This window comes from Melopsittacus undulatus, chromosome 4, assembly GCF_012275295.1.
Source record: "Melopsittacus undulatus isolate bMelUnd1 chromosome 4, bMelUnd1.mat.Z, whole genome shotgun sequence".
NCBI classification, from domain to species: domain Eukaryota; kingdom Metazoa; phylum Chordata; class Aves; order Psittaciformes; family Psittaculidae; genus Melopsittacus; species Melopsittacus undulatus.
The window spans coordinates 87,745,497-87,768,354 of record NC_047530.1 but is presented as its reverse complement, the minus strand read 5'-3'; the positions used below and the strand labels follow the sequence as shown (position 1 = coordinate 87,768,354).

Below are 22,858 nucleotides of genomic sequence, written 5' to 3'. Positions count from 1 at the left end.
TGCTTTATATTAGTAGTCAGGGAGAAGGGCTTTAGAGTTCTTTGGATAATTTATAGCAAGTAATATTTAGTATGAATAGAAAAAAATAAAGAATTCAATAATAACATAATTACCATAAACATCTCTAATTAACTAAGCTCTAGTAAATGTTTTAAAACCACTATATAAACTTAAGATCAGAACTCCTTGTTGAAAAAAAACATAAATCAATTTTAATGAGTTTCAGTTTTCTCTGTAAGTGGAACAGAGAATATATACTGCTAGGTCCATGAATGGTAGAGAAAACTATTATTGTAATTTTAAAATTATTTTATTTAAATGGATTGGATTATGCATGAAAGACTTTGCCACTGGTAGCTGGGAAGCAGATACATTTTGATTATCACAACTTGTAGCTCTAAACACACAAGCTACAATAAAAACATTCAAGTAAAAAAATAAAGATGGATTGAATTGCTGAAATCACTCTTCAAAAAATAAATTTTTAGACCAATTTAAATTAGGAATCATGAGGAAAGCTTCCTGCTCCCAGGTGGACAAGCTTTGCAAAGCAGGAATAATAATAAAATAAAAAGTAGATGCAACGACAATTTGTGCAATGAAAGGAATTAATTGTACCTAAACTACAAAATAATAGACTCCAACCCAGCAAGCACTTAAACATATGCTTATTTGTAAACAGGTGAGCAGTTCATCTCTAACAAGGCACCTGAGAAGTGAAATGCACTTATGGAGCTGAGGCCTAAGATGGATAGTATTGGCTAGAGTATTAATCAATTAAGAAAGCGATAATAATTCAACGGTAGGTGAGTACATTTTAAATATGTGTATTTGTGCTATTGCTTTTGACAAATTTGATTCTTTCTTATGAACTGTGTAACTGAATCATACTGTCACCAAGGAGATGGACTACAGGTAGGTTTCATAATCCACCTGGCTGCCTTAACTTTAGCTATTTAAGCTCTTCATCTGATCTCCCTCTATAGCTAAGGGGGAAGCGAGATGTTTCTGTTTTACCTCTTATCGTCCTTCTGTGCTACTGATTTATCTCTTTACAATAAGAGGAGCCTAAGTGACTCAGCTTAAACGAAACTAGATAAATATAGCTGGTTACAGCCAGGTGCAATGAAACATTCTAGGGTCTATTGTTAGACTGAGACAACTATGCACATACTGAACTCATTGCAGGAGATTGATATAAGCATCAAATTATATTTCTTTTAACTTCAGTTGCGCAGAATCTGTTGCCAACAGCTCTTAGAAGGTTAGACAGCTCTTCCTCATAATGACACAAAGTACAAAGGAATATAAGCATTAGGTTTCTAGCCTGCATGTTTGTTACTATGTGCAGTCCTTTTTGGCATACAAATTTACTTACATATACTTACATTTATATGGTTATAAAAAAATGTAAGCTTGAGATCAGAATAATGGTGGGTTCATGTGAGACTGAAACCTCTCCTGTCTACCAAGCAAGAACTTTCAGTATTTGTCACCTGGCTAAAATGGCTTATATGTTCATCCAAATGCACAGTCACTCACATATGTGGTGTTCACTGGGTCATGCTAGGGGAGTAAATTTTGCAATGTACCTGGAGCCCTGCACATGCTTTGCAGCTTTAGTGCTGATCCAGTCAAGCACAGAAATAACTGGGAAATTACTCATGTTCACTGTTAATCCCAGCTTTTAAAATGTACAGTTTGTCATCATCTTTCATTGTGGTGAATGTGTGTGTCTGGGCACTTCTGTTTCACAGTTGTCTGGTATTTGCCATGGATTCTCTTTTCAGCCCATGTGCTGCAGCCATTCACTTTTCACTCAAAAGAATGTAATCATACAAAAATCCCTTCAAAACCATTTTCACTGAAGAAGAGACCTAAGCAGGAGAAACAAATATATGAGGTAAGATGGAGAGGAATGTGTTCTGACCCTGAAACATCTGCTCTTTTAAAGGAGCAAGAAACAAAGACAATGGGATATTAGTTATGTTTCCAGATCATACAGAGCAGTGAGATGCTGCAAAATTATAGATGTTACTGGACAAGAAAAGTAATATGAAAATACCTAATAAGGCTGAAACTACAGGCAAAATGGGAAATATGGGACAAATACACAGTTGTGTACCTACAGAAAACACCCAGAAATATGAATACTAAATGTAAAGCCAGAAAGGAATTTAATAAAATTGTAGTTTGCAGTGCAGTGTAGCATCACAGGTATGCACACACTTGAGTCTGAATGTCTTACATCACTGCACTTTTCTCGTATACAACTGAAGCACATGCCTAAATGCTTTATTAAATAGGAGCAGTGTGTCTGCTAACATAATTGAAGTATAGCATAGGTTTAAACCGATTTCTGAACGAGGGCTTTTATCATTTAAAAAGAAAAAAAGCCATTGTCATAACAGGCAAGAAATTCAGAGCGCTATCTCACAAGGCTTCACAAAGTGGTGTTGACAGGTTCTCTGCCCACAGTTTCTAAGGGGTCTGGCAAGACAACTGGTTTTTATTCCAAGTTCTGAACAAACAGAAATAGTAGTGAAGCAGAAATGAGAAACAACATATGAAATATATGATGAAAAATCTGGCCTAGCTCTCCCAAGTAACGCTCGTCAACATTTTTCTGTTGTTGAGATAGCAGTAATGCTACACTACTGACTGTGTGTGTGAAACTCTGGAAATAACACCTTTGTCTGGCAAAATAAAGATGGTCTGAAATCATCTGGGAATAGATGTAGGTTTTGGTACCATCTTTCAACTAAAATAGGTGTAAGACATCTTAAATAAAAGCAAATGCAAGTTCCTCAAATACCTAAATTGTCTGCAGAGCACTGGTCTGGTTGTTACCGTACTGCGTGTACACAGAGAGTAAGATGAGTGTGCAGGGGCAGGCTAGGAAGGAAGCTTTCCCACCACTGGACCGTATCCCAGTGTGTGAAAGTGACAGAAACTTTGGGGCTGAGTACTAGGATGTGAATAACAGTGCTGAGGTGGCTTCCTGTATGCCAGGAAACAGAACTTTTTCCTATCTTGTAGAGGAATAGTTTCACACAAGTTATTTCTACAGTAGGTCTAGCATAACATGGCTGAAGCCCTGTTAGGATGAAAGTGGTGGCATAACTGCAGTGTACACAGTCAGGAAGTCCGGGCTCACAGAAGGGGGATGGGACAAGCAAGGGGCAGGTAGCATATTTGGACAAAGAGCAATAACACTGAAAAGCAGATGAGTCACAGCTGAAGGATAATAGACTGAGGTAGCAGGAATTCAGGGGAAGTTAAGCATATCAAGCACTCTGTGCAATCACTATTGGTTTTCTTCTGGTAAATGTCCTTAGTTACTGTTAATGTCTTCTGCAGTGGAGACACTCAAAGAAAGCACCTCTCTCTACTTGTCACCGTTACTCACTAACTGAAACAGCCATTATGTGAAGCCATTCTGAATCCAAATTCTTGTGCAAATCCAAAAACACATAAAAAGCTGCTAGCACAGCACAGTTAAGGTTCTGTGCAAACACTAACTAATCAGCCATCCTAATGTTCTGGTGAGACAAGCTGGTCAATTGATTATTCCATTTTTCAAAGATACGGGGCTGAGGCGAATCACAGAATCGTAGAATCAGTTAGGTTGGAAAGGACCTTTAAGATTATCAAGTCCAGCCATTACCCCAGGACTGTCAAGACCATCACTAAACCATCACTGAGGGTGTCATCTACATGGTTTTTGAACCCTTCCAGGGATGGTGATTCCAACACTTCTGGGGGCAGCCTGTTCCAATACCTGATCACCCTCTCTATGAAGAAATATTTCCTAATACCCAATCTAAACCTCTCCTGGTGCAGCTTGAGGCCATTACCTCTTGTCCTGTCACTTGTTACTTGGGAGAAGAGACCAATCCCCACTTCACTACAACCTCCTTTCAGGTAGTTGTAGAGAGTGGTGAGGTCCCCCCTGAGCCTTCTGTTTTCCAGACTAAACAACTCCAGTTCCCTCAGCCATTCCTCATCAGACTTGTGCTCCAGGCCCTTCACCAGCTTTGTTGCATTTTTCTGGACCCACTCCAGCACCTCAATGTCTTTCTTCTAGTGAAGGGCCCAGAAATGAACACAGTATTCTAGGTGAGGCCTCATCAGTGCCCAGTATAGAGGGATGATCACTTCCCTCTCCCTGCTGGCTATGCTATTTCTGATACAGGCATTTACCTGGAACCTATAATAGGCTGGGGTTTGATTTATTTACAGGTACTGTCCCCCCAGGAACCTAAATTTCTCACTTTGTATTTGCAAATATCCTACTATGGCAGGCCGGTTGGAATCCTTCCCTCCATCCCACTTCCTTTCTTGCCATGCTTCCCAGCTTTTCTCACCCTGACTGCTGTCTCTGACACAGGCTGCGGAGAGAGATCCAGCAGAAGCAGCAGGCAGGCAGGGAGGGAGGGAGGCGGAAATCTTTCAAAGGCCTGCTCGCACTTCTTCCCCCTGCCAGCAGCTGCCCCTCACCTCTGGTCCCCAGCTGTGCTGCTGCTGCCCTCTCCCGGTGCGACGCGCGGTCCCTTTAAGGCGGCGCGGGGCGCGCTGTCCCTTTAAAAGGCGGTGGGCGGGAGGCGGCGGTGGCCGGGGCCATTGCTCTGTCCGCTGGGTTTTCCCCCCTTCCTGCCGGTTCTGCTGTTCGTTAGTCCGCCTGTTAAAAAGAGGTGGCAAGATGGCCGAGCTGGGCAGCAAGGGGGTCACCGCCGGGAAAATCGCCATCAACGTTCAGAAGAAGCTGACCCGGGCGCAGGAGAAGGTAAAGGGAGAAGGGGGGTACCATTGACTCACTGGCATGCGGAGAGCGATGTGGGTACCGGGGATGAAACCTCACCCCTGGGAGCTGGCAGCTGCTTTCCTTGCGGATTTAGGGCCCCTGTGCATCTTGAGAATGCGGGATACCGCTGTTCGAGCTGTAGGGATTTGCCATCCCTCTGCAGAAACATGGCATCGGGTGCAGCTGGGAGAAGGGAGGGAGGACGGAGCGCCTCACGCTTGTTTTGAACATGTAGATGCTTATTGTTTCAGTAGGAGGAGACCTTTACACCGTATGTAGCTTGTGCTTTATGCGGCAGTATTAAGCTATATTTTGCGATAGTGCTAAAAGACGATTGAGGAAAAGGAGATAGGCACTTGCGTCCTTATCTTCTAGAAACATAGCATAATAACCCCTACTTGCTTTACTGACCTTGAGCTCCAGATTTTGGAATGGTGGTAAAGTAAAAGCCATACGGCCTTTTAAAACTCTGCTGATGTCTGCTAAGGGAGGGTTTTTTTTTTGAATCCCTGGAGCCCTTTTGCTGCTCTCCGCCCACCTCTGTGTCAGCAAAAGGTGCCAGGAATATGCAATGGATACTTTTCATGTTCATCTCTTTGGCATGCTGCATCTGACGCCAGATGCCAGCTCTGTGTAGGGATTATCGGACATTTTATGCAGGGACATTGATCAGCTGTTTTTATCTCTGGCACGCTCGTCTTGGCTTTCAGTGATTTGCTGTGAGATGACATTGACTGAATAAGGACTGGTTCATCTTTGAGGGAGGGAAGGAGGGTAAACAGATCTGCCCCACTGCTGCTCTTGTTCCCTGAGAGTTATCTTTAGCAACTAGATTTAATCTTGGAGGTTTGGGATTGGATGCAGTGCTGGCATGAGCCTTGTGCCCATCACCGGCACTTACAGAATGCTGCTGTGTCAGAATGGCAAGCTAAACTTGTCAGCCCTAATACTGCACATGCTGCTTCCACTAGTTTAAGCTCATTTACTGAAATTAGGAGTGTGATTTGAACTTGCCTGACTGCTTGGTAAAAACCCCATGTGAAGAGCAGATCCGGTATGGAACATGAGCATGGCCATGTCTGTGGTTTTCCCCCTTCTTGCGGTTCCAAGAGGGGCAGGATGGGAAATTTGTCTCTTGGTAACTGGTCCACCCTGAACTCATCATAGGTGTTAAATGAATTTGGTTTTAGCCACCAGATGGCAACCATATTTTTAGTTGATATTAAGGTCAATGGTAAAGGCTAAGCTCCTTGGCCTGCTGACGAAGTTATTGTATTTATCGGTGCAACTTGGAGCCAAGTGTGGCCTGCCAGGCCCTTCCCTTCCTTCTTATCTCAGTGCATGCAGGTTCTTTTCATAGGGAGAATTTTCCACAAATTCCTCTCAATTGGACATCCAGTTCACTTCCTTGCTTATTCTCTGGTGGTGACTTGGAATGTGAGAGCCACAACAGTCGTAATCAAGAGTTTAGCCATGTACTGCAGGTGATTTGCAAAATCTGAAACTGGCTGTGTGTCTCTTTACCTTGAAAGAGCGCACCTCATTTCCATCAAAGCAGAAAAGGAAAAGAAACCCAAAGCACTTGCTTATTAAGTTACCACAAATTCTAGGCCCTCCTGCTATTGTTATATTAATGAAACAAAATATTCTTTAAAAAAAAATGGGATTACTTGCTTCATCATCTGACTTGCTTCTTCATATGCCTACAGCTTCATCTGTAACACTTCCTCTGTAGTGAAGTGTTAGGTATTTTACCCTTGTCATTTAGGGACAGGTTCATCAAGTCAAACATATGAATGTTAATTTTCAGCTTGTGAGGAAAGGTACAGCAGAATAAGAAGTAACAGGGAAGGCACTAAGAGTTACCACACAGTACCAGTATTAGTCTTGTGGTATTTAGGCTGTGATACTGTGTTTAGCAGGAAGGTTGAACCATGTGTTTGAGTGTAAGGATAAGGTGCTTACATAATTAAATTTTTTTTTAAAAGGTAAGCAGAAGTGTACAGGGGTAGATCTGGGTACACAGCAGCACTTAAAAATGTATGAGGGATGCTGACTGGGATTGAACTTTCCTTTTTGAGGCTTAAAAAATCTGACAGTGTTCCTTTTGCATATCTTTTTTCAGTTTGAATCTTGGATAAAAATTCTTCCCTTCAGAGTGATATCTTCCTCCCAACTTGAACCCTGAGGCTTTGACTTCAGCAATTTCCTTCGTAGTGAATTTAAGCCTTGTGTTAAGCAAAGAATGGTTTCTTTTTGTTCAATGCAGACTTCACACTGGAACACTGTATACATCCTTTTTTTCCCTTCTGAGATGGCTATTATGTAAAGTATGTAAGGTATTCCTTCAGAAGTACTGTTTGTTTTGAGTCTTTCAGCAAAACTATTGGCTATTTTTGGAAGACATTTTCTCAATTCCACAGGAAATATGGGACAGAAGGGTTGACTATACTGTTTGCAAATGGGCTGGCATCCTTTAATCTCCATTCAAAGATAGCTTCAAGTAGAATATTTGGCAATAATTTGCCCATTGTCCAGTGAAATGTATTAAGTTGATGCCTTTGTCCAGAGGAGCCCACCTAGCAGAAAGGACCAGTGCAACATTTTTGAACTCATCTGTTATCCTTTGCAGCTCACAACTGGGAGATTTAGGCTGGGAGTCACGCTTTGTTCATCCGGTAGTTAGCTGAAGGGTTTTCAGGCTGAGATGTTGTGCTCTGAACCTGTCATAATTCTAAACTTACTCAGATGGAGTACTGTAATGGCTCCAGTATTGCGGTGTCTTGGAGAGCGCCTAGTGTTTGAAAGGTCTTTTAAACTTTGCCACTAAGGATCTGAAGTTTTTTTTCCTTTATGTCTATAATTCGTCATAATGGATCATAATAAAGTTTGTTTCTTCTACATGATCAATTTTTATCTTTCAAAAATTTCAGGGATCTCCCCAGTTTCCACAGTTCCCATTTTTATTTATTTATTCTTTTTTTTCTTGAAGAATGCCCTAATTCTGGATGTGTCAGTCTGCACGTGCACAAACATTTCTGCTTTGAACAAATTAAACCAGTATCTTGGTGACTTAATGCAGTCCTGGTGCAGGGGTGACTCCTCTGTGAAGTTCCAGGAGGGGGTTGAGTTTGGGGAGCAAATGGATTGGGGTTTTGTTGCTTGGCTGGCAGTCAGCATCCTCGTTAAAGCATCAAGATCTTTGCTTTCCTCCAGCACGTTAGGCAGAGATTTGGGGTGGAAAGATGGTATTTGCTATGTAGGCACTGACTGGCAAAGAGCATACAGATTAATAGGCACATCTGTGGAGGTGAATTGCAAAGTTGATATTGAAAAGAGAGGTTTTTCCTTGGGAGATTTTTTTTGTGTATGCGTGTGTGGAGAGGAGTAGAAGGGAACGAACTCGTTCTTAATGTGCCTAAGTTCTGAGTGAGAGTGGGCTTACATATATCAATACCTCGTATGGGGAGTTTTACTTTGAACTAGGCCTGTTTGGAGGGGTCTTTGAGCAACCTGGAGTAGTAGAAGATGTCCCCTGTCCCTAGTGGGGGTTGGATCTAGATGATCTTTAAGATCCCTTCCAACCCAAACCATCTGTGATTCTGTGATTTTTCCTTTTCTAGACTTTAAATATGGGAAGTTCCTATCCAATAGGAGTGGTGGTCTTCTGTTCTTTTTTTTCATTACAAAGCTGGGCAAAATGAGAAGTCTGTGTTCTGTTACAGGTATAGGCTGTCATATTTTTTTCATGTTTTTTTACTCTGATGTACCAACAAACCAAGGCATCCCCTTTTCTCCCTCTCTGTCCCCAGCCAAAGGGGAATGCCAGGGTGCCAGGACCTGGAAAATTTTAGCTTGGGCATCCAAGTTCTCTTACATCAGGGAGTATTATTTAGGTTATAGATTCTGCCACTGACTTCCTGTATTGTCATGAAATACCACCTCTGCTTTGTTTCTTGGCTTAACTTGGTTTATGCCACCAGTGTTTACCCACCTCTATGTTTGCAACGTTTCCCTGTTTAAACCTATTAGAGCAAAGTTCTGCTCCCTTCTGGCTGCACGTTTCAAGGAGGCTGAGCTGTAGCCTTGGTCTCAAAAGGCTAGTATGACTGTAGTTATTGGTAGCTAGGCTTTCTGATGCTTATTTCCTGTCTCCTACAGGGCAAAACCCCATAAACCCTAAGATATATATGCAAGTAAACCAAAGGTTTTGCTAAAGAATTTGCAGCCCAGCAAGGAGAAATAACCAAAGACACTGCCCCTGAAAAGGAAGGTGGAGGACTGCTTTTGGCAGGCCATTGCAGCCTGATCTCCTAATGCTTTTTCCAGTTAATTTGTCTCATGTAACAATCATAGTAGCACAGGCTGTCTGCTGTCCAGAAAGGATCTTTTCCTTTCCCAGAGCCTTTGTTTCTTTCCCCTTGTAATCCCTTGCTGGACATGAGGATGTTGTGATTTGGGTGGAGTAGGGTTTGCAGAAGGCATGGCTTGCATTTTGTGTTTGCCCTGATAAGACCTTTTTTTTTTCCCCTGTAAGACAGACTCCAATAGGTGGAGCATGGCAGGTAGGAACACCTAGAATGAAATCTCAGCCCTGTTGAAGCAGGTGGGAGTATATAACAATGAGCAGAACCCAAGAACCTTAAACCAAATTTAAATACAGATGTCTTCAGGATTCAGCTGTCAGAGGCTGCCTGATCTGTAGAACTTCTGCAGATGGGGAGGTAGGCTTTACATAAAAAAAATGTTAGGTGGAGAATGTTCTTTTGTTGAGAAGTATCACATCAACCTACCTGGGAGAAGTTCCTTTTTGGTTTTCCTACTGTCTCTTTAAAGTTTCTGTGGATTTTGCTTGGCTTTGCATAGGGTAGGATAAATTGATGGCAGTCTGCCTTGGGCCAGTGAAGTACAAATAGCCTGAAGAGCTACAGCAGTTAGTTGTTCTCTTGCCGATCTGTCATGAAACTTTCTTTTTTTATTTGATTTTTACTGGAGGACTCCCTAGGTGACAAGGAAAGGGCTTTTTACTTTATATCTGCTAGCTTGCTTTCTTAGGAATGCATGGCATAGGTGACAGGTAGAGTATCAAAGGTAATTTCTGTCCAAGGGCTGCTGGAAAACAGGCACTGATAGAAGGGAGAGATCTGAATTAATGCCCCTGATGTACAGATGATACTGATATGAGCTCAGACTATATTACTGGGTAACAGATAATCTGCATGGTGAAGGGAGGAGGTGAAATAGGAAACTGGGCTCCACATGTTTCCTTGCCCATGAATGGTTTGATTGGCAGGGTGTGCTTGCAGTGCCCTCCTGAAGGAGCCCCTGTGTCTGGGTGTTGACAACAGATTTCTTCTGAGAAGCAAGATCTCTTGGATGGATGAATTTTCTGGTTGGAAAAGGCCCAGCCCTATTCCTGGTCACTTTATCTTCCCTGTAAGATTTAGTCTTACAGCCAGCTGCTTTTCAGTGCTGTGCTTGTGAAGAGAAGGTTCATAAAGTAGGATCTGGAAGATCTCAGTTAAGACTTCTGGTGAGGCTCTAGGCATGATAGAATTAGTGTTACAGAAGTCAGCATTCCTCAACAGATGTCAGAGCTCTCTGTCTTCTCCCCTCATCATGCATGCTGACTGTTAAGCAATATTTTGTGTTTCCAGACACAAATGTTTCTTTGCAACATTGCAAATGCTTTTGGCACATGAACAGCAAATGACATGGCTAGCCAAGCCATTGAGGAAAGCTGTGTGCAGCCTGAAGTGTTCAGCATCTAGCTGGATTGACGTGCTCAGCAGTAATGCAAGTTTTCCTTTGTTCCTGGCTCTTTGGTCAGAGAGGTAATACCCTGTTGCTTGGAACCAAATGTGTCATAAAGCTCTGGTTCTAAAAACTTCTGGAGTGATAACAGGCAGCTTAGGTTGACAGATATGAGAGCAGCTGGGTTTTTTGCATTGCTGTGGTGGTGACCAGACACCTGAGCTGTCCAGTGTGCGAGTTCTGTAGCTTTGCAAGGATCATCTTACGGTCCTGGCTGTCTACCTGTACATGCAGAGATCAGACTGCCTTCCCTGAAGTGCTGTACTGTCAACTTGATGTTGTCATGAAGATAAACTCAATTTGCCCAAGCAGTACAGACCTGTAGCCCCGTTTTGTTCAGCTGGCCTCGCTCAGGTTCCTAAGTAGGCTGGGTAATTCAGAGTGTGTGGACCAGCTGCTTCTTTTATGGGATAAGACTATGTTAATGTTGATCAGAAGGCTATGCATTCTCCAATCCACAGCAGTGAAATGGAAACAAATCTTAAAATACAAATAAAGCTTCCTTGAGAGAGCTGCTGGCAGGTGAAATAGTACATCAAGGTCTATTTTGACATCAGCTTGTATTTTAGCGTTCTCTTGAAGGACTGTATATTTGCTTTTCTCCAACAGCTGCAATACTGGATGTGTGAGTGCCAGCAAACAGTTGCACGGTTGCTTAATTAATTTTCCCCTGCTGCCTTTTCCTAAGTTTCTCGTTAGTTATGTAAAGAGCTTGCATTCAGCAAGAGTTTTGGATGCTGGTTACATTTTAAGGAAGACTTGGAAGCCAGAGCTTGGCATTACACAACCTAAAGAGGGCTTCAGTATCACTATGAAGAAGTGGTATGAATTGAGGAATAGGTACTGTGTTTACGCAGACCTCTGCAAGTACAAGTGTATGACAATTTTATTTTTTTCCCCCCTATTACTTAGGCTGTGCTGGAATAAACTTTGCTCAGACCTGTGACTGGCAGGGTGAAGTTTTTGAAAATCTCCATTTTTAGAGGGGTGCAGTTAGGAGAGCCGTAGAAGCCAGACAGTGTCTCCTTTCTTGTCTCTTTCATTAGAAGAAAGGAGAAGCCTGGATGGCAGTTTGTTCTTAATGTAGGGTGGCAGTCAGGATGGCAAATGCAAACTTTACCAAAAATGAGGAAAGCAGCAATTGAAACAACTATCTGTGAAAACCAAGGGCCACATTTAGTCTTCTGATGATGCACAGATATCAAAGGCTGAAGTAATGCCCCCCTGTGAAGATTTGACATGCAATTCAGAAAGCTGTAACCTGTTCCGAAATGATTAATTTTTTTTGTAGCTCTTCATTAATCATGTTTGGTTTGTTTACTTTAAGTGGCTTTAGATTTTTTTTGTTAAACTGGCCACACTGTTTTCTCAGTTCTTTTCCAAGTTACCTTTACAGGAGGGAGATTAAAGATTATAGCTGAAGTAGAAACATTTTTCATTGGATAATTGCCAACACTCTGCTTTGAAACTGCATTAGACAGAACTGAAATGCTTGCTTGCCAGCAGGGACAGAAAGAGAACTTCAGTGGTACAGGAACTATTGTGTTTGAAAACACGTGTTTGAAAACACAGCTAGAAGTGTTTACAATTTAATTTTTTTTTCCTTTATGCTAGTTGCATAGAGGCTTGATACCACATTTTATCAGGCCAGAAACAATAATGCCTGGCTTGACTGACTCAGAGCTGAGTTTGAAGGTATTTGCAGAGTGAATTAGCAGTTCTGTCCCATTGGAGTTATTTGGAGTGGTGCCAGTGGCAGATATGAACATATACCAAATAAGGTATAAAGATTGACATTTGAAGAAAATTGAAGATCTCTTTATCCTTTTTCTTAGCAGGAGTGCTGGTCCTGTAGCTACCCTTGTAAGTAATGTTACCCATTCCTGTAATTTATAACAAGTCTTTTAATCCTACCAGCTCTGGGAGTCTGAGTGTGCAAAGGCCAGCCTTATTTCCATTCCTGTTTCCTCAGCCATTTGGGGGGGGGGGGGGGGGAAGCCAAATAATAAACTTTAAAAAATGCAGGGAATTTTTCCTGCAATTTAAATGTTCAGCTCATTCATTTTCAGTTTTCAAGCAGTCAAGTGGTATCTTGGGGAAATACTTTCTTCCCTGTCTGTGGGTACAACATGACCCCTCTGGTCTAAATCTTGATTCTGACACAAGAGACGAAAAAAGGGATTAACTTATTGTGGCAGTGAACAGCACGTTTCAAAGGTTAGCTTGAAAATATACTTGGGAAAAAATCTGGAAGGATGGCAGGCTCTATGGGAGAAACAGTGCTTAGGAAGAGTTTAAATGTATTCAGATAGAGAAATATACTTGGGTTCTGTATTGAAAAACTCTTTAAGGTATAGGTTCATCAGCTGAGGAGTGAAATGGCAGTTCTTCTGTGTATTTGACTGACTTCTACAGTAGGAGAATACTAGTTTTTTTTTTTCTCTTTCTTGTCTGTTCAGGCTGAATAGTCATTGTGAAAGGCCAAGCCTAGCTATTTGTTAATAAACTTGAGCCATTGAAAGAATGTACCCATTCTGATTAATGTTTCCCTTGACATGCATACAGACAGTATGGTTATTTGTTAGTATCTGCAGTCTGATTGTATTATATATTACCAAGAAAGGTCATTCCCTATCCTGAAACAATTCCAATGTAAATATTGGGCAGTCTCAGTTAACTAAAGTACTTCTGGTTTGTTTCAGTAAAGTTCTGCAATCCAGAAGATTTAAAAGGTTTTTCAGATATTTCAGCAAGATTTTGGTAAGGGTGGTTTTGTACACAAGGGTGCAGGGCTGGTTTTGAACAGCAAATTTTTTTGTGAAAATAACCTGAAGAAATTGGAAAACCAGATTGGCTTCGTTCCTTTGGAGAGGAAGAACAGTTATATGTGCAGAGCTGGGAAAGTTTGGAGGCTGACTGTGGTAGTGGTGAGGTCAGGGAAAGAAAGAGGGATGATGTGAACAGTTGACTGTAGAGCTTTCTAGTGGTAAGCTACGTTCAGTTGCTTGGGGTCTGGGGCTTCTTTGTGGATGGATATCAGTCAGTTGCTAGACTAGAACTTTCTGCCAAGCTGGAGGCTTTTGCTCTCCTTATTCCCTGACCCTTGGTGAACCTGAATGATTCTTGGAGGAAGTGTGTGTTGTCAGGGCTGGATGCCCTTACCATGCGGTTATGGATATGGTAGGTGAAAAGAGCTGCGTTGTCATGCTGGGTGAAGTGAATGACATTGAGCTGGGTGTTTTTTTTTGGGGGTTTTTTTTTGTTTTTTTTTTTTTTTTGTTTTTTTAAGCTGTCAGTCCCAAGTCTCCAGTTGAGGCCTTAATTTTTGAGAAGGCTCTTTGGGAAGCACACTGTGGTGCTTTTCCTCTCCAAAGACAATGTGGCCCAGATTCCCATCAAGTGCTCTCACAAAGAAGTTGTTGGGCTCATTCACAACGTGAGAACTTGGCCTGTGAAGCCCCGTTCTCAAATTTGCTGTTACTCATCCTTCAGCTCTTCTGAAGTAGAAGCAGTGGAAAGGAAGAATTGCTGTTCAAAAGCTGTTTGGGAAGATGGGAAGAACCAACAGGAGCTGATCATCTGTGCTGCTTCAAATGTCTCCGCTTCAATAAGACAAGTGGCACTGTGTAACCCAACCTGGCCATGGAGGGCACCATTCTCAAATCTTTCCCCCATGTTTGATCCCTTGTAGCTATCAACCTCTGGCTCAGGGATTCCCAACAGCTCATCCAAATGTCCCTGTTTTTTCCCATTGCATTATCAGTTCCAGATCTGTCTTGCATTTGAGAAACTCCCATCCTTGTTCAGCAAGGTGGTTGTGAACCTCTACAGAAGCTTTCCTAGCTTTTTAAGGACTCTGCATCCAGCCTGTCCCTTCTGGAGTCTCTCTTTCACATTGTTGTGCCTTACAAGAACTTCTCTGCCCCTCTCCCTCCTAGCACACACCTGCTCCTTTATCTCTTTCTCCAGCTCAGGCATGGCCTCCGATGCAATTTTTTTGTCCTGTTGGGTTGCTTCGTTTTGCATTAGAGGTTGCATAAAAATAAACGTACTTCTTGCAAATGCATCAGCATTTAAAATGAATGTTGCAGAGGAGGAGGTGGCAGAGGACTTGAGAAGGGGGATTTGTGCAAATAGCACTATTTGTGCTATCTATTCCTTTTACTAGTGTTACTGTTGGCTATAGATAGGGTTTAATTAATGTGTTAAATGCCTACCCAAGTAATAGACATTGACGTTGCTGAAGTCCTGTTGCCTGGAATGTCACATTGATGCCAGCTGAATGAAGTGATGCCATTTGGCCTTATTAACTACAGAGCTACGACGCAGCTTACTGTCCAGCTCCACAGTTGTGCCCACCTTCTTTGGTCTCTGTTTCAGTATCTGGAAATTTACCTGCTTTCTTGGAGCTTCTTTGACGTTTCCTGCTTCTTTGTGTTCAGGTTATTGACATGTATTCTCTCCAGTCTCTAAATTTCTGAAAAGCAGGAACTCTGGAGAGCTCAGTGTTTTTAGCTGTCTGCTTTAAATAAGAGCAAATCAAAGTGGTAAAAGAATAAAAATGCTGAAGAAGCGATGAATTAGGCATACAAGTATATATGGTCAGGATGGCTTGGTTGCACAAGCTGACCTTACAGGTATGCATTCTGTGATCTGTCTCTTGGACAGTTATGTGGTAGAGTGGTAGATGTGCAGCTTGTGCACCCCAGACTTGACAAACCGAGGCTGAATGGTGGAGATGACCCTAATACAACCCATGTGTCTTCTGGTGAAGCTGTGGAGTTTTCAGCACCTCTGGTGTTTGGCCACCTGTTTAAAATGTCAGGGTTGAATCATCAAAAGGCTAAAAACTCTGTCTTAAGCTCTTAAGATTCTTAATCTCCCACACTTCTTGAGGTAGGTTCCTGCTTCTGGCTTTGGATTTATTCTGGTAGAAGAAGTCACCACTTCTGAATGGTTATCCTGCTGCCCTGTTTCCTGCCCTGTGCACCTGCTGCTTGAACACTTTGTGCTGGTCTCCATCCGCTCGCCTGTAGATAAAATCTTGTCTTTGTCACAACAGAAGTTTGAACTGACCCAGCTACTCCCACTGGAGCAGCAATTTCACATCACACTTAAACCACATCTACCACTGAGATGTGTCATCTCCAGCTGCTTATTTTCTCTTTCTTTCTTTGACCTGATGCAAGTATGGCTGAGTCAGCAGGACCATGGGGCAGTTGGATGATGCCTAATCTGGGCTGTTGTAGTCTTCTTCTCTGGAGACGTTCAAAGCCTACCTGGACACATTCCTGTGTAACCTGCTCTAGGTGGCCCTGCAATGGCAGGGGGTTTGGACTAGATGATCTCCAGTGGTCCCTTCCAATTCTAAGGATTCTTTGATTGGCCTCTTTCCTAGCTCAGTTTGACTAGACAGTAGCTAGTACCTGACTTCTTAATTTTTCATGCAATTTCGCTTCTATTCTGGCTCTTTGAAACCCCTGACTGAAGGATATGAAATAGAAAAATGGAAAAAAATTGAAAGTGAAGTCTGAATAACATTTGCTGTGGTTTATTTTTATTCTTAGAAGCTTGGGTGGTGAAAAAAGCAGGACATTTCTATGTTCTTAAAGATAAATAAGGGGCTGAAGAGTAAAGGGTAGGAGAAGGAGATATCTGTGCTTTCTTTTTGACAGCTAAAACTTTTGAAACAAAGGAAAAGATCAATAAATAAAACCCGGTATGTTTTCCAAGTAGTCTTTCATAAGGCAAGGCAAGCTCATGCATTTGTAGAAGAGGGAAAAAAATGCAGTGAGTTAGACCTGGAGGGAAGATGATTTTGTGGGTCAGTGAGTGGATGTGACACAGATATATTTAAGAAAGAAAAAAGGCAAGAAATAATTATTGGTTCAGTTTCTTGTATCCTGTTTGTTATAGCTGAGAACCAGCTCTTGAATTTATGCTAAGGTACAAGCTTAGTACATGGGTTGTACCTAGTGTGCAAGGCAGGCATAATGTGAAATTACCTAAAGAAATGAGAGATAAAAGTAACATAACAAGACTAAATCGGCTAATGTAGCTGTTTTTGCATGTGCTTGGATGGTTGAGGGATAGATAGGCATTGATGCATGCAAGAGTGTGAGCATAGCACGATGTGACTGCAGAGACCAAGCTATGACATCAGGTCAGTGAAAAGGGAAATTGCTTTTCCATACTATCTGTCACAGCACTACTCCTGCTATAGTGACTTAATTTGGACTTGCATGATGCTAGGAGCTAAACTGTGGGTGAAGGCGGGGGGGGAGGGGGGAATAACCTACAATGTTGAAAACAGTTAAGGGGCAAAAATCTTAATATAAAAAAGTCCTGTAATGTCAGGATTTGGGTCAGTGCTCTATGTACTCCAGGGACTCTAGCCGGTTCACCAGCTTTAGACTTGTTCCTCTTCTAAGAGCCTCCTGTGGGAAAGGAAGTGATTGGTTTGAGCCCCTGGCTATATTTGTAAGAGACCCTTTCCGCTCGACTGATTTGCCACGTGCAAATATAGTGAGAGATAATGCTTGCACAACATCTGGAGAGCTGAGGGTTTATTTGTGCGTTTTTGTAAACATACTGCAGAAGTACCTTGAGGAAAACTGCTCTTGCATCATGGAGATGTACTGTGTATTTTCCTAAACTTTCCAGGATGGCTGTTTACTTGTGGAAAAGACCAGCAGTACTTCTAAAAGCTGATATTAGAAATGCAGAAGGTGCATTGATTTTTCTCTTGTAGCAGTGACTACAGATTTTTAAGCTGGATCTTCTAGTCAGATTTCAGTTTAGATCAAACAACTAATACTAACCTATTCACAGCTGGCTTTTTGTTGCTCTGGTGTTGGGCAGTCTCGCACTTGTACTGGCCTTTTTGTTGTTGTGAGAGCAGTTTCAGAGAGGTTCATGCGACATCTTGGCCACTGTGAAAGTCACTTGAGGGATTCTTATCTATATTTATGTAACCACATCCTTAATGTTAGTGCTGTGATGTAACACGTCAGGCTCTCTCATCATCCGCATGTCATGTGGCTTTTGTTTTTAACATAAATGGCAGCAAAAGTCAGTTGCTACTGTCAAATGAAAACACTTTGTATTTGCTCTTGACTACCAGACTCCTGGTAGAATTCACAGTAAATCTTGGAGCTTGAGCTGGCAGGCATGGCAAGGCAAAGGGCTGGCAATCTGCCCCTCTCCCAGCCTGTTCACACACATGGTAAACTGACTGTGCCTTACTGCACGTAAAGGGAAATGAGGAGTGAGACTACAGCTGCACAGATTAATGAAATCTGACTGGTTCTCTTTCTGGGACAGATGAGAAAGCAAATTGATATTTCAGTTTCTTGCCACCTTAATGTCATGATATTCAACAGGTGCTAACAGCAGCTTTCATTTTCTGTTGGTTCACATGTTTCACCAGTGTGCTTTCTCCTGCAGTGAGTGCCAAAGCCTCTTTTCTAGCTCCTGCTTAAAGGTATGTGCTACCACAGAGTGGTTAATGTTCAGAAAGCTGTCTCTTGTGATGGCAGGATCTGAATGGCTTCTCCTTCAGTATCACAATGCATTGACTTTGACAACTGCTGTATAGTATGGATGCCAATGACCTGAGCAACTTACCAGTGAAGAAGGAGAAAATGCTGCTGCTAGCACTTCTCAAGATGATCTTCTATGCAGGGATAAATGATTCATCCAAGGTGGCTCTTAAATTAGGTGAGAAGATGCCCAGTGTGGCTGGGGGAGGGAGCACTTTGATTCAGGACTGCAGTTGCTATCCAGCCAGGTATTGCTGGGTATGCCAGGGAAGCTCTTTCAGTAACAGTGCCCTTTCTGCAGTGCTCATGTCCTGTTCTGGGGAGCTGACTCCATAAATGGACTATTTGGAGGCTCTGGAGTGTAATATTCCCAATTACATTACCTGCAGGGTCACTGTGTCCTCTGTTGCAGCTTGCAGCCAGAATGGCTTTGCCCTGTCATAGTTATATTCTTAAGAGCATTACTTTGATTATCCAGGAGGCAGATTAATGGGAGTTGATGGATAGCTGCAGGAAGGGAGAGGTGCTCAGGAGGTGAATTGGAGTTGGCAGACTTGTTGCGCAGAACAGTGCAATCTGCTTGTGAAAAAAAAGCAAGCCAAAGAAACAGGTTTGGAGTAACTTCCTGCCTTGAAGAGCTTGAGGAGTCAAATAGCAGGGTGCTTGCATGGGAAATTTGATTACTAAAATTGTCACTAGTGAGTTGTGGTGGTGTTTGAGGTACTCGGTAAATTCTTATAAAATTAAATGTGGAAAAAATAAAAGGTCCTTCTGTCCCTTTGCATCTTGGCAGCTAAATTGGAATTGCTCTAAAACCTCTGTGCTTTCTAGTCTATCCCTCTCCCATGGTGTAAGAGGAGTAGAGTTCTGTGATCACAAAGGGGAGGCAGTTATATGTTGCATAGCAGTCTGATCTGCCTACCAAACATGAGTGGACAGCTTGGTGAAGAGTTCTGTATCTCTCTGTGGTGAACAGAGGAGGCTGTGTGGTGGAAGCGAATGAAGGAATGATCTGGCCATTAGAAACCTTTTGATGTTCAGTGGCTGAAAACAGCAGTGTGTTGGGAGCTGTTTGATGAGGAAGGGAATGGAAGTGTTCTCCTGGTCACAGGAGAAGGTGTGATTGTCTAGAAGGAACAAATGTGGTTTAGGGAGCTGAACAGGAGCAAGGGCTGGAGTGGGGCCTCCAGAGAAGGAAATAAAACTTTCTGCAGGAGAAGTGACACTATTGCCAGTTCTTTGCTAAAGTGCTGCTTAAGAAGAATAAGGAAGAAAAATTGCCAAAGACATCCTTAGGGAGTCTGCCTTGTCTTCCTGGAGCATGTGTTTTTTATGGACTGAGTCCTGCCCTTAGCAGGCTCTTATCACTACTGTGGACCTTGGCAGGGCTGTGTGTGCAGTGCTAACTGCATCTGTTCTCAAAGCCCAGGAGACACAGATATGGGTGCCCCCTGCTCCAGCAAAGTAACAGTAACACAAGTTGGTTTCCTGGGTGAGTTAAGGTTTCACCATAGTGAATGGGGCTGTGAATGAAAACTAGCATGGCACAGTGGAGTGGAAAGCTTGCAAATAAAGCCCTTCTTGAGAGTGGTCAGTACCTGCCAGCCAGCCTCTGGTGATAGGCAGTGGGAGACAGAGGGACAGCTGGTGATTCTGTTGAGGGAGGCACTCTGCAGCACATTCTTCAAGCCTGGAATGGCATGGGTCTGAAGCCAGTCATGCTGTAGATGTGAAAGGGCATAAAAAGTATCAATGGATATTTTTAGTCAGAATAAATAGGAGCAAGGGTCGAAGGGGCCAGAAAAAATTAGCTATTCTTGTTTTTCAGACTCATGATGCTGAGGAACCAGGTGTCCTCTTCAAGGGATGACTAATTCCTTGTTTCACGGAGTGCAGAACAGAAAGCAAAGCCCTTCTTTATTTATTTATTTTTTTTCCTCTTCTGAGCCCTCCCTCACCCCTCCAGATGAAACAAATACTTGTTTTTGTGGGGTGAATTTTCAATGCTTGGAGTCTGCTGCCTTCAGTTTCCTTCTCTGCCCCCTGACCTCTTAGTGGGTCTGTGGCACTAAGATGTGACTCTTTTCATGTAAACCTCAGCTCCCTTGCACATTGTAAAATCTAAGACTGGACTAATGTCTCTTTCTCTTATTAAAAAAAAAAAAAGGAAGAAAAAAATAAAGTTGGGGTGTGTGTGTGGGGGAAGCCCTGTTCAGACTGAATGCATTGTTCAGTTGCTCTGGTTTGTTATTGTAGGGTTGCTTATCAGAGTTTGACTGAGAGTATTTATCTAAGCCCTTCCAGTTCCCACCCTGTCCCCCCAGATAAGATCATTTCTGTGGTGGAGCAGCCAAGGAGAATATGAAGAGGGAAAATCTGGGGTCTGAAAGTTGTGTAGACTCGCATGGCATGTTTAAGCACTCACCCACAGAGAGTCTCTGCATGGTGAAGATTAAAAATTGGAAAAGTGTGTGTGTGGCAAGAGAACAAATTCTTCTTTCTTTTTTCCCCCGATGTCACCCTCCTTAATTTTCTGACTGTAGTATCCTTCTGACAATATTTTTAATCACTAAATATTGTCCCCAGTGGTAAAGGTGACTCTTCTACTAACCCAATGCGCATATACCAACCTGCATAGATTTTTAGTGTAGTATCTTGAAGTGGTCGTCAGGATAAGCAGGGATGTAAAAAAAAAGGGCTGGAAACTTGAGGAAGATGTATGAAAACAGAATCTTTTCATGGTGACAGACAGAGAAATGAAAATTCATATATAATGCTTTCTGGTGCTTTTTCTGTCTGGCTCAAATGCTTTCTTACTAAAATCTGTTGATCTGCTTTCTGTTTGTTGCTGTCAGTCTCTAGGTTTTCTTCTAGCTGTCAGTCATAGCTTGGATTGATTTTTTTTTTTTTTTTCCATTTGTGTCAAGAAAAAATTGTGCAAGTTGGGATATCTTCTGCTGAAGTGAGTTGTGGCTGCTTTGGGGAGTCTTGCAAGGAGGGAGAAGAGGAGGAGGAGATGGTGTGAGGTCAGTCAGTTCCCCTGTCCTTGTGCTTTGTCCATGAGCCATGCGGCACCAATGCAACTAATTTCTTTGGGCTTCAGGACTAGTTTTAACTAGTAACACATGGATGACAAGACAAGAGAGAAGCTTGGTGTAACGGTTGTATATTTACCTGTGTTAGTATATCTAGGGATGAATATCTATGCATCCTGGATGCTTCAGTCCTGCCTCAAGCAGTAAATTTCTCTCTGAGAATTACCACATGGGAATGTTCTTTTTGACTTTAGACTGGCTTTCACTGTGTAGTTGGTGTCCTTGCTTTTTAGAAGGAAAAGACCATGTGTGGCTGAGACTTAGCCTATGCAAAACTGACTCAGGGCTGCAAAAGAAAACAGTTTTTCATCCTGCCTTTACTATCACCCAGTTGAAACCTGGAAGGCTGAAAGAGAACCAGGAACACAATCAACATCTTTGTCTCCTCCAGCAATAGCTGGGCATGCCTATGTGTTGGAAATCTTATCTTGCACGTGTGTACTGATAACACAATAGTTTCTGCAGTGGTAAAGAACAATATTCAGGATCTGTGAAATCATGCGCTTGATTTTATCATGCCTCCTTAGGGGCTATGTGAGAATGCTAGCCACACTATAATAGAAATGAAAGGTAAAGGCATAATGATTTGTGCAAAACCAAACAGAGCTTCTGTGAGAAAGGCACGTTTTCAGTGCAGCTTTACCTGGTTTTGAAGGGAACGGCAATGTTTTTTTTTATCTGTTCTGTAATAAAAGTTAATGTTTTTTATTAGCATGTTGTTTAGGGCTGCATCATACTACTACTGCAGACTCCTTGTGTAGCTATAGGCAAGTTACTTGTTCTCTAAAGATCTCATTCTGACATCTGCAAATGAGAAAGAGGAAGTGATTTTGTGCTGTGGTGAAAAAAATCTTTGAATATACGCATACGTGGAACAAGCCATAACATGTGCCCTGGTCTCCTCCTGGCAGTGCTGTTATAATAAGGATAAGACTGCCCTGTTCTCTGTAGCAGAAATTTATTAGACTTGTGTTGTCTGTGGTGGTGAAGATTGGCAGAGACAGACTGCCTGCTTTCAGCAAGCGTCTTTGGCTTATTTATGCCCCTGCTCTGGAGTCTGAGATGAGATAGTGTTTTGTTTTGTGCTTACAGGGCACTAAGGCAATACCAGTGCTTTTGTGTGGTGCACTTGTTCTTTTAGATACAGAAGAAGGTTCTGTGTTTCTCTCAGAAGACATCCTAGTGTTTCGTGCACACTGGCTGGTGCATGTGGAAAATAACTATAGCTGGATATTTGTGCTTTACAAGATATTGGTGATCAGCTCTGATTCTGCATGCGTTTCTCTCCTTTCATCTGCTTATCAAAGCACCTAACTTCTTGACAGCATCAATTGTACATTATTGAATTTCCTCCTTCAATCACATTTTCCTTTCAATCCCATACCGTAATCACCAGCCATAACCATAGGTGGCAGGAAGCCAAGAACTTAATGGCCTGGATATCCTCATCAGACAGATACCAAGAAGGGCTTTCCCCAGTGAGATCCAGGGGAAGCCCTAGAAGCCTGGTCATGTCACTGTGCTCTCAGCTCTGTTTTGTTATAGCAGAAGGTGGCCCTGCTTTGACTGTATTTTCCTGTTCCTGGAAAAACTTGAGCTGTCAC

At 42.4% G+C, this 22,858-nt stretch overlaps 1 protein-coding gene across 3 annotated transcripts in view; it reads left to right on the top strand.

Moving 5' to 3' along the window:
* Nucleotides 1–4,610: 4,610 nt before the first annotated feature.
* Nucleotides 4,611–22,858, top strand: part of BIN1 (bridging integrator 1) — a 96,718-nt gene continuing 78,470 nt past the window's right edge. For 2 of the 3 annotated variants that reach the window (XM_005153822.3, XM_031053175.2), the window contains exon 1: nucleotides 4,671–4,786. In XM_005153822.3, the coding sequence (XP_005153879.2) occupies nucleotides 4,703–4,786 (84 nt within the window). In that variant the 5' untranslated portion in view covers nucleotides 4,671–4,702. Of the gene's footprint in view, nucleotides 4,787–22,858 lie in introns of all 3 variants that reach the window. The other variant, XM_005153825.2, reaches the window with a different exon arrangement.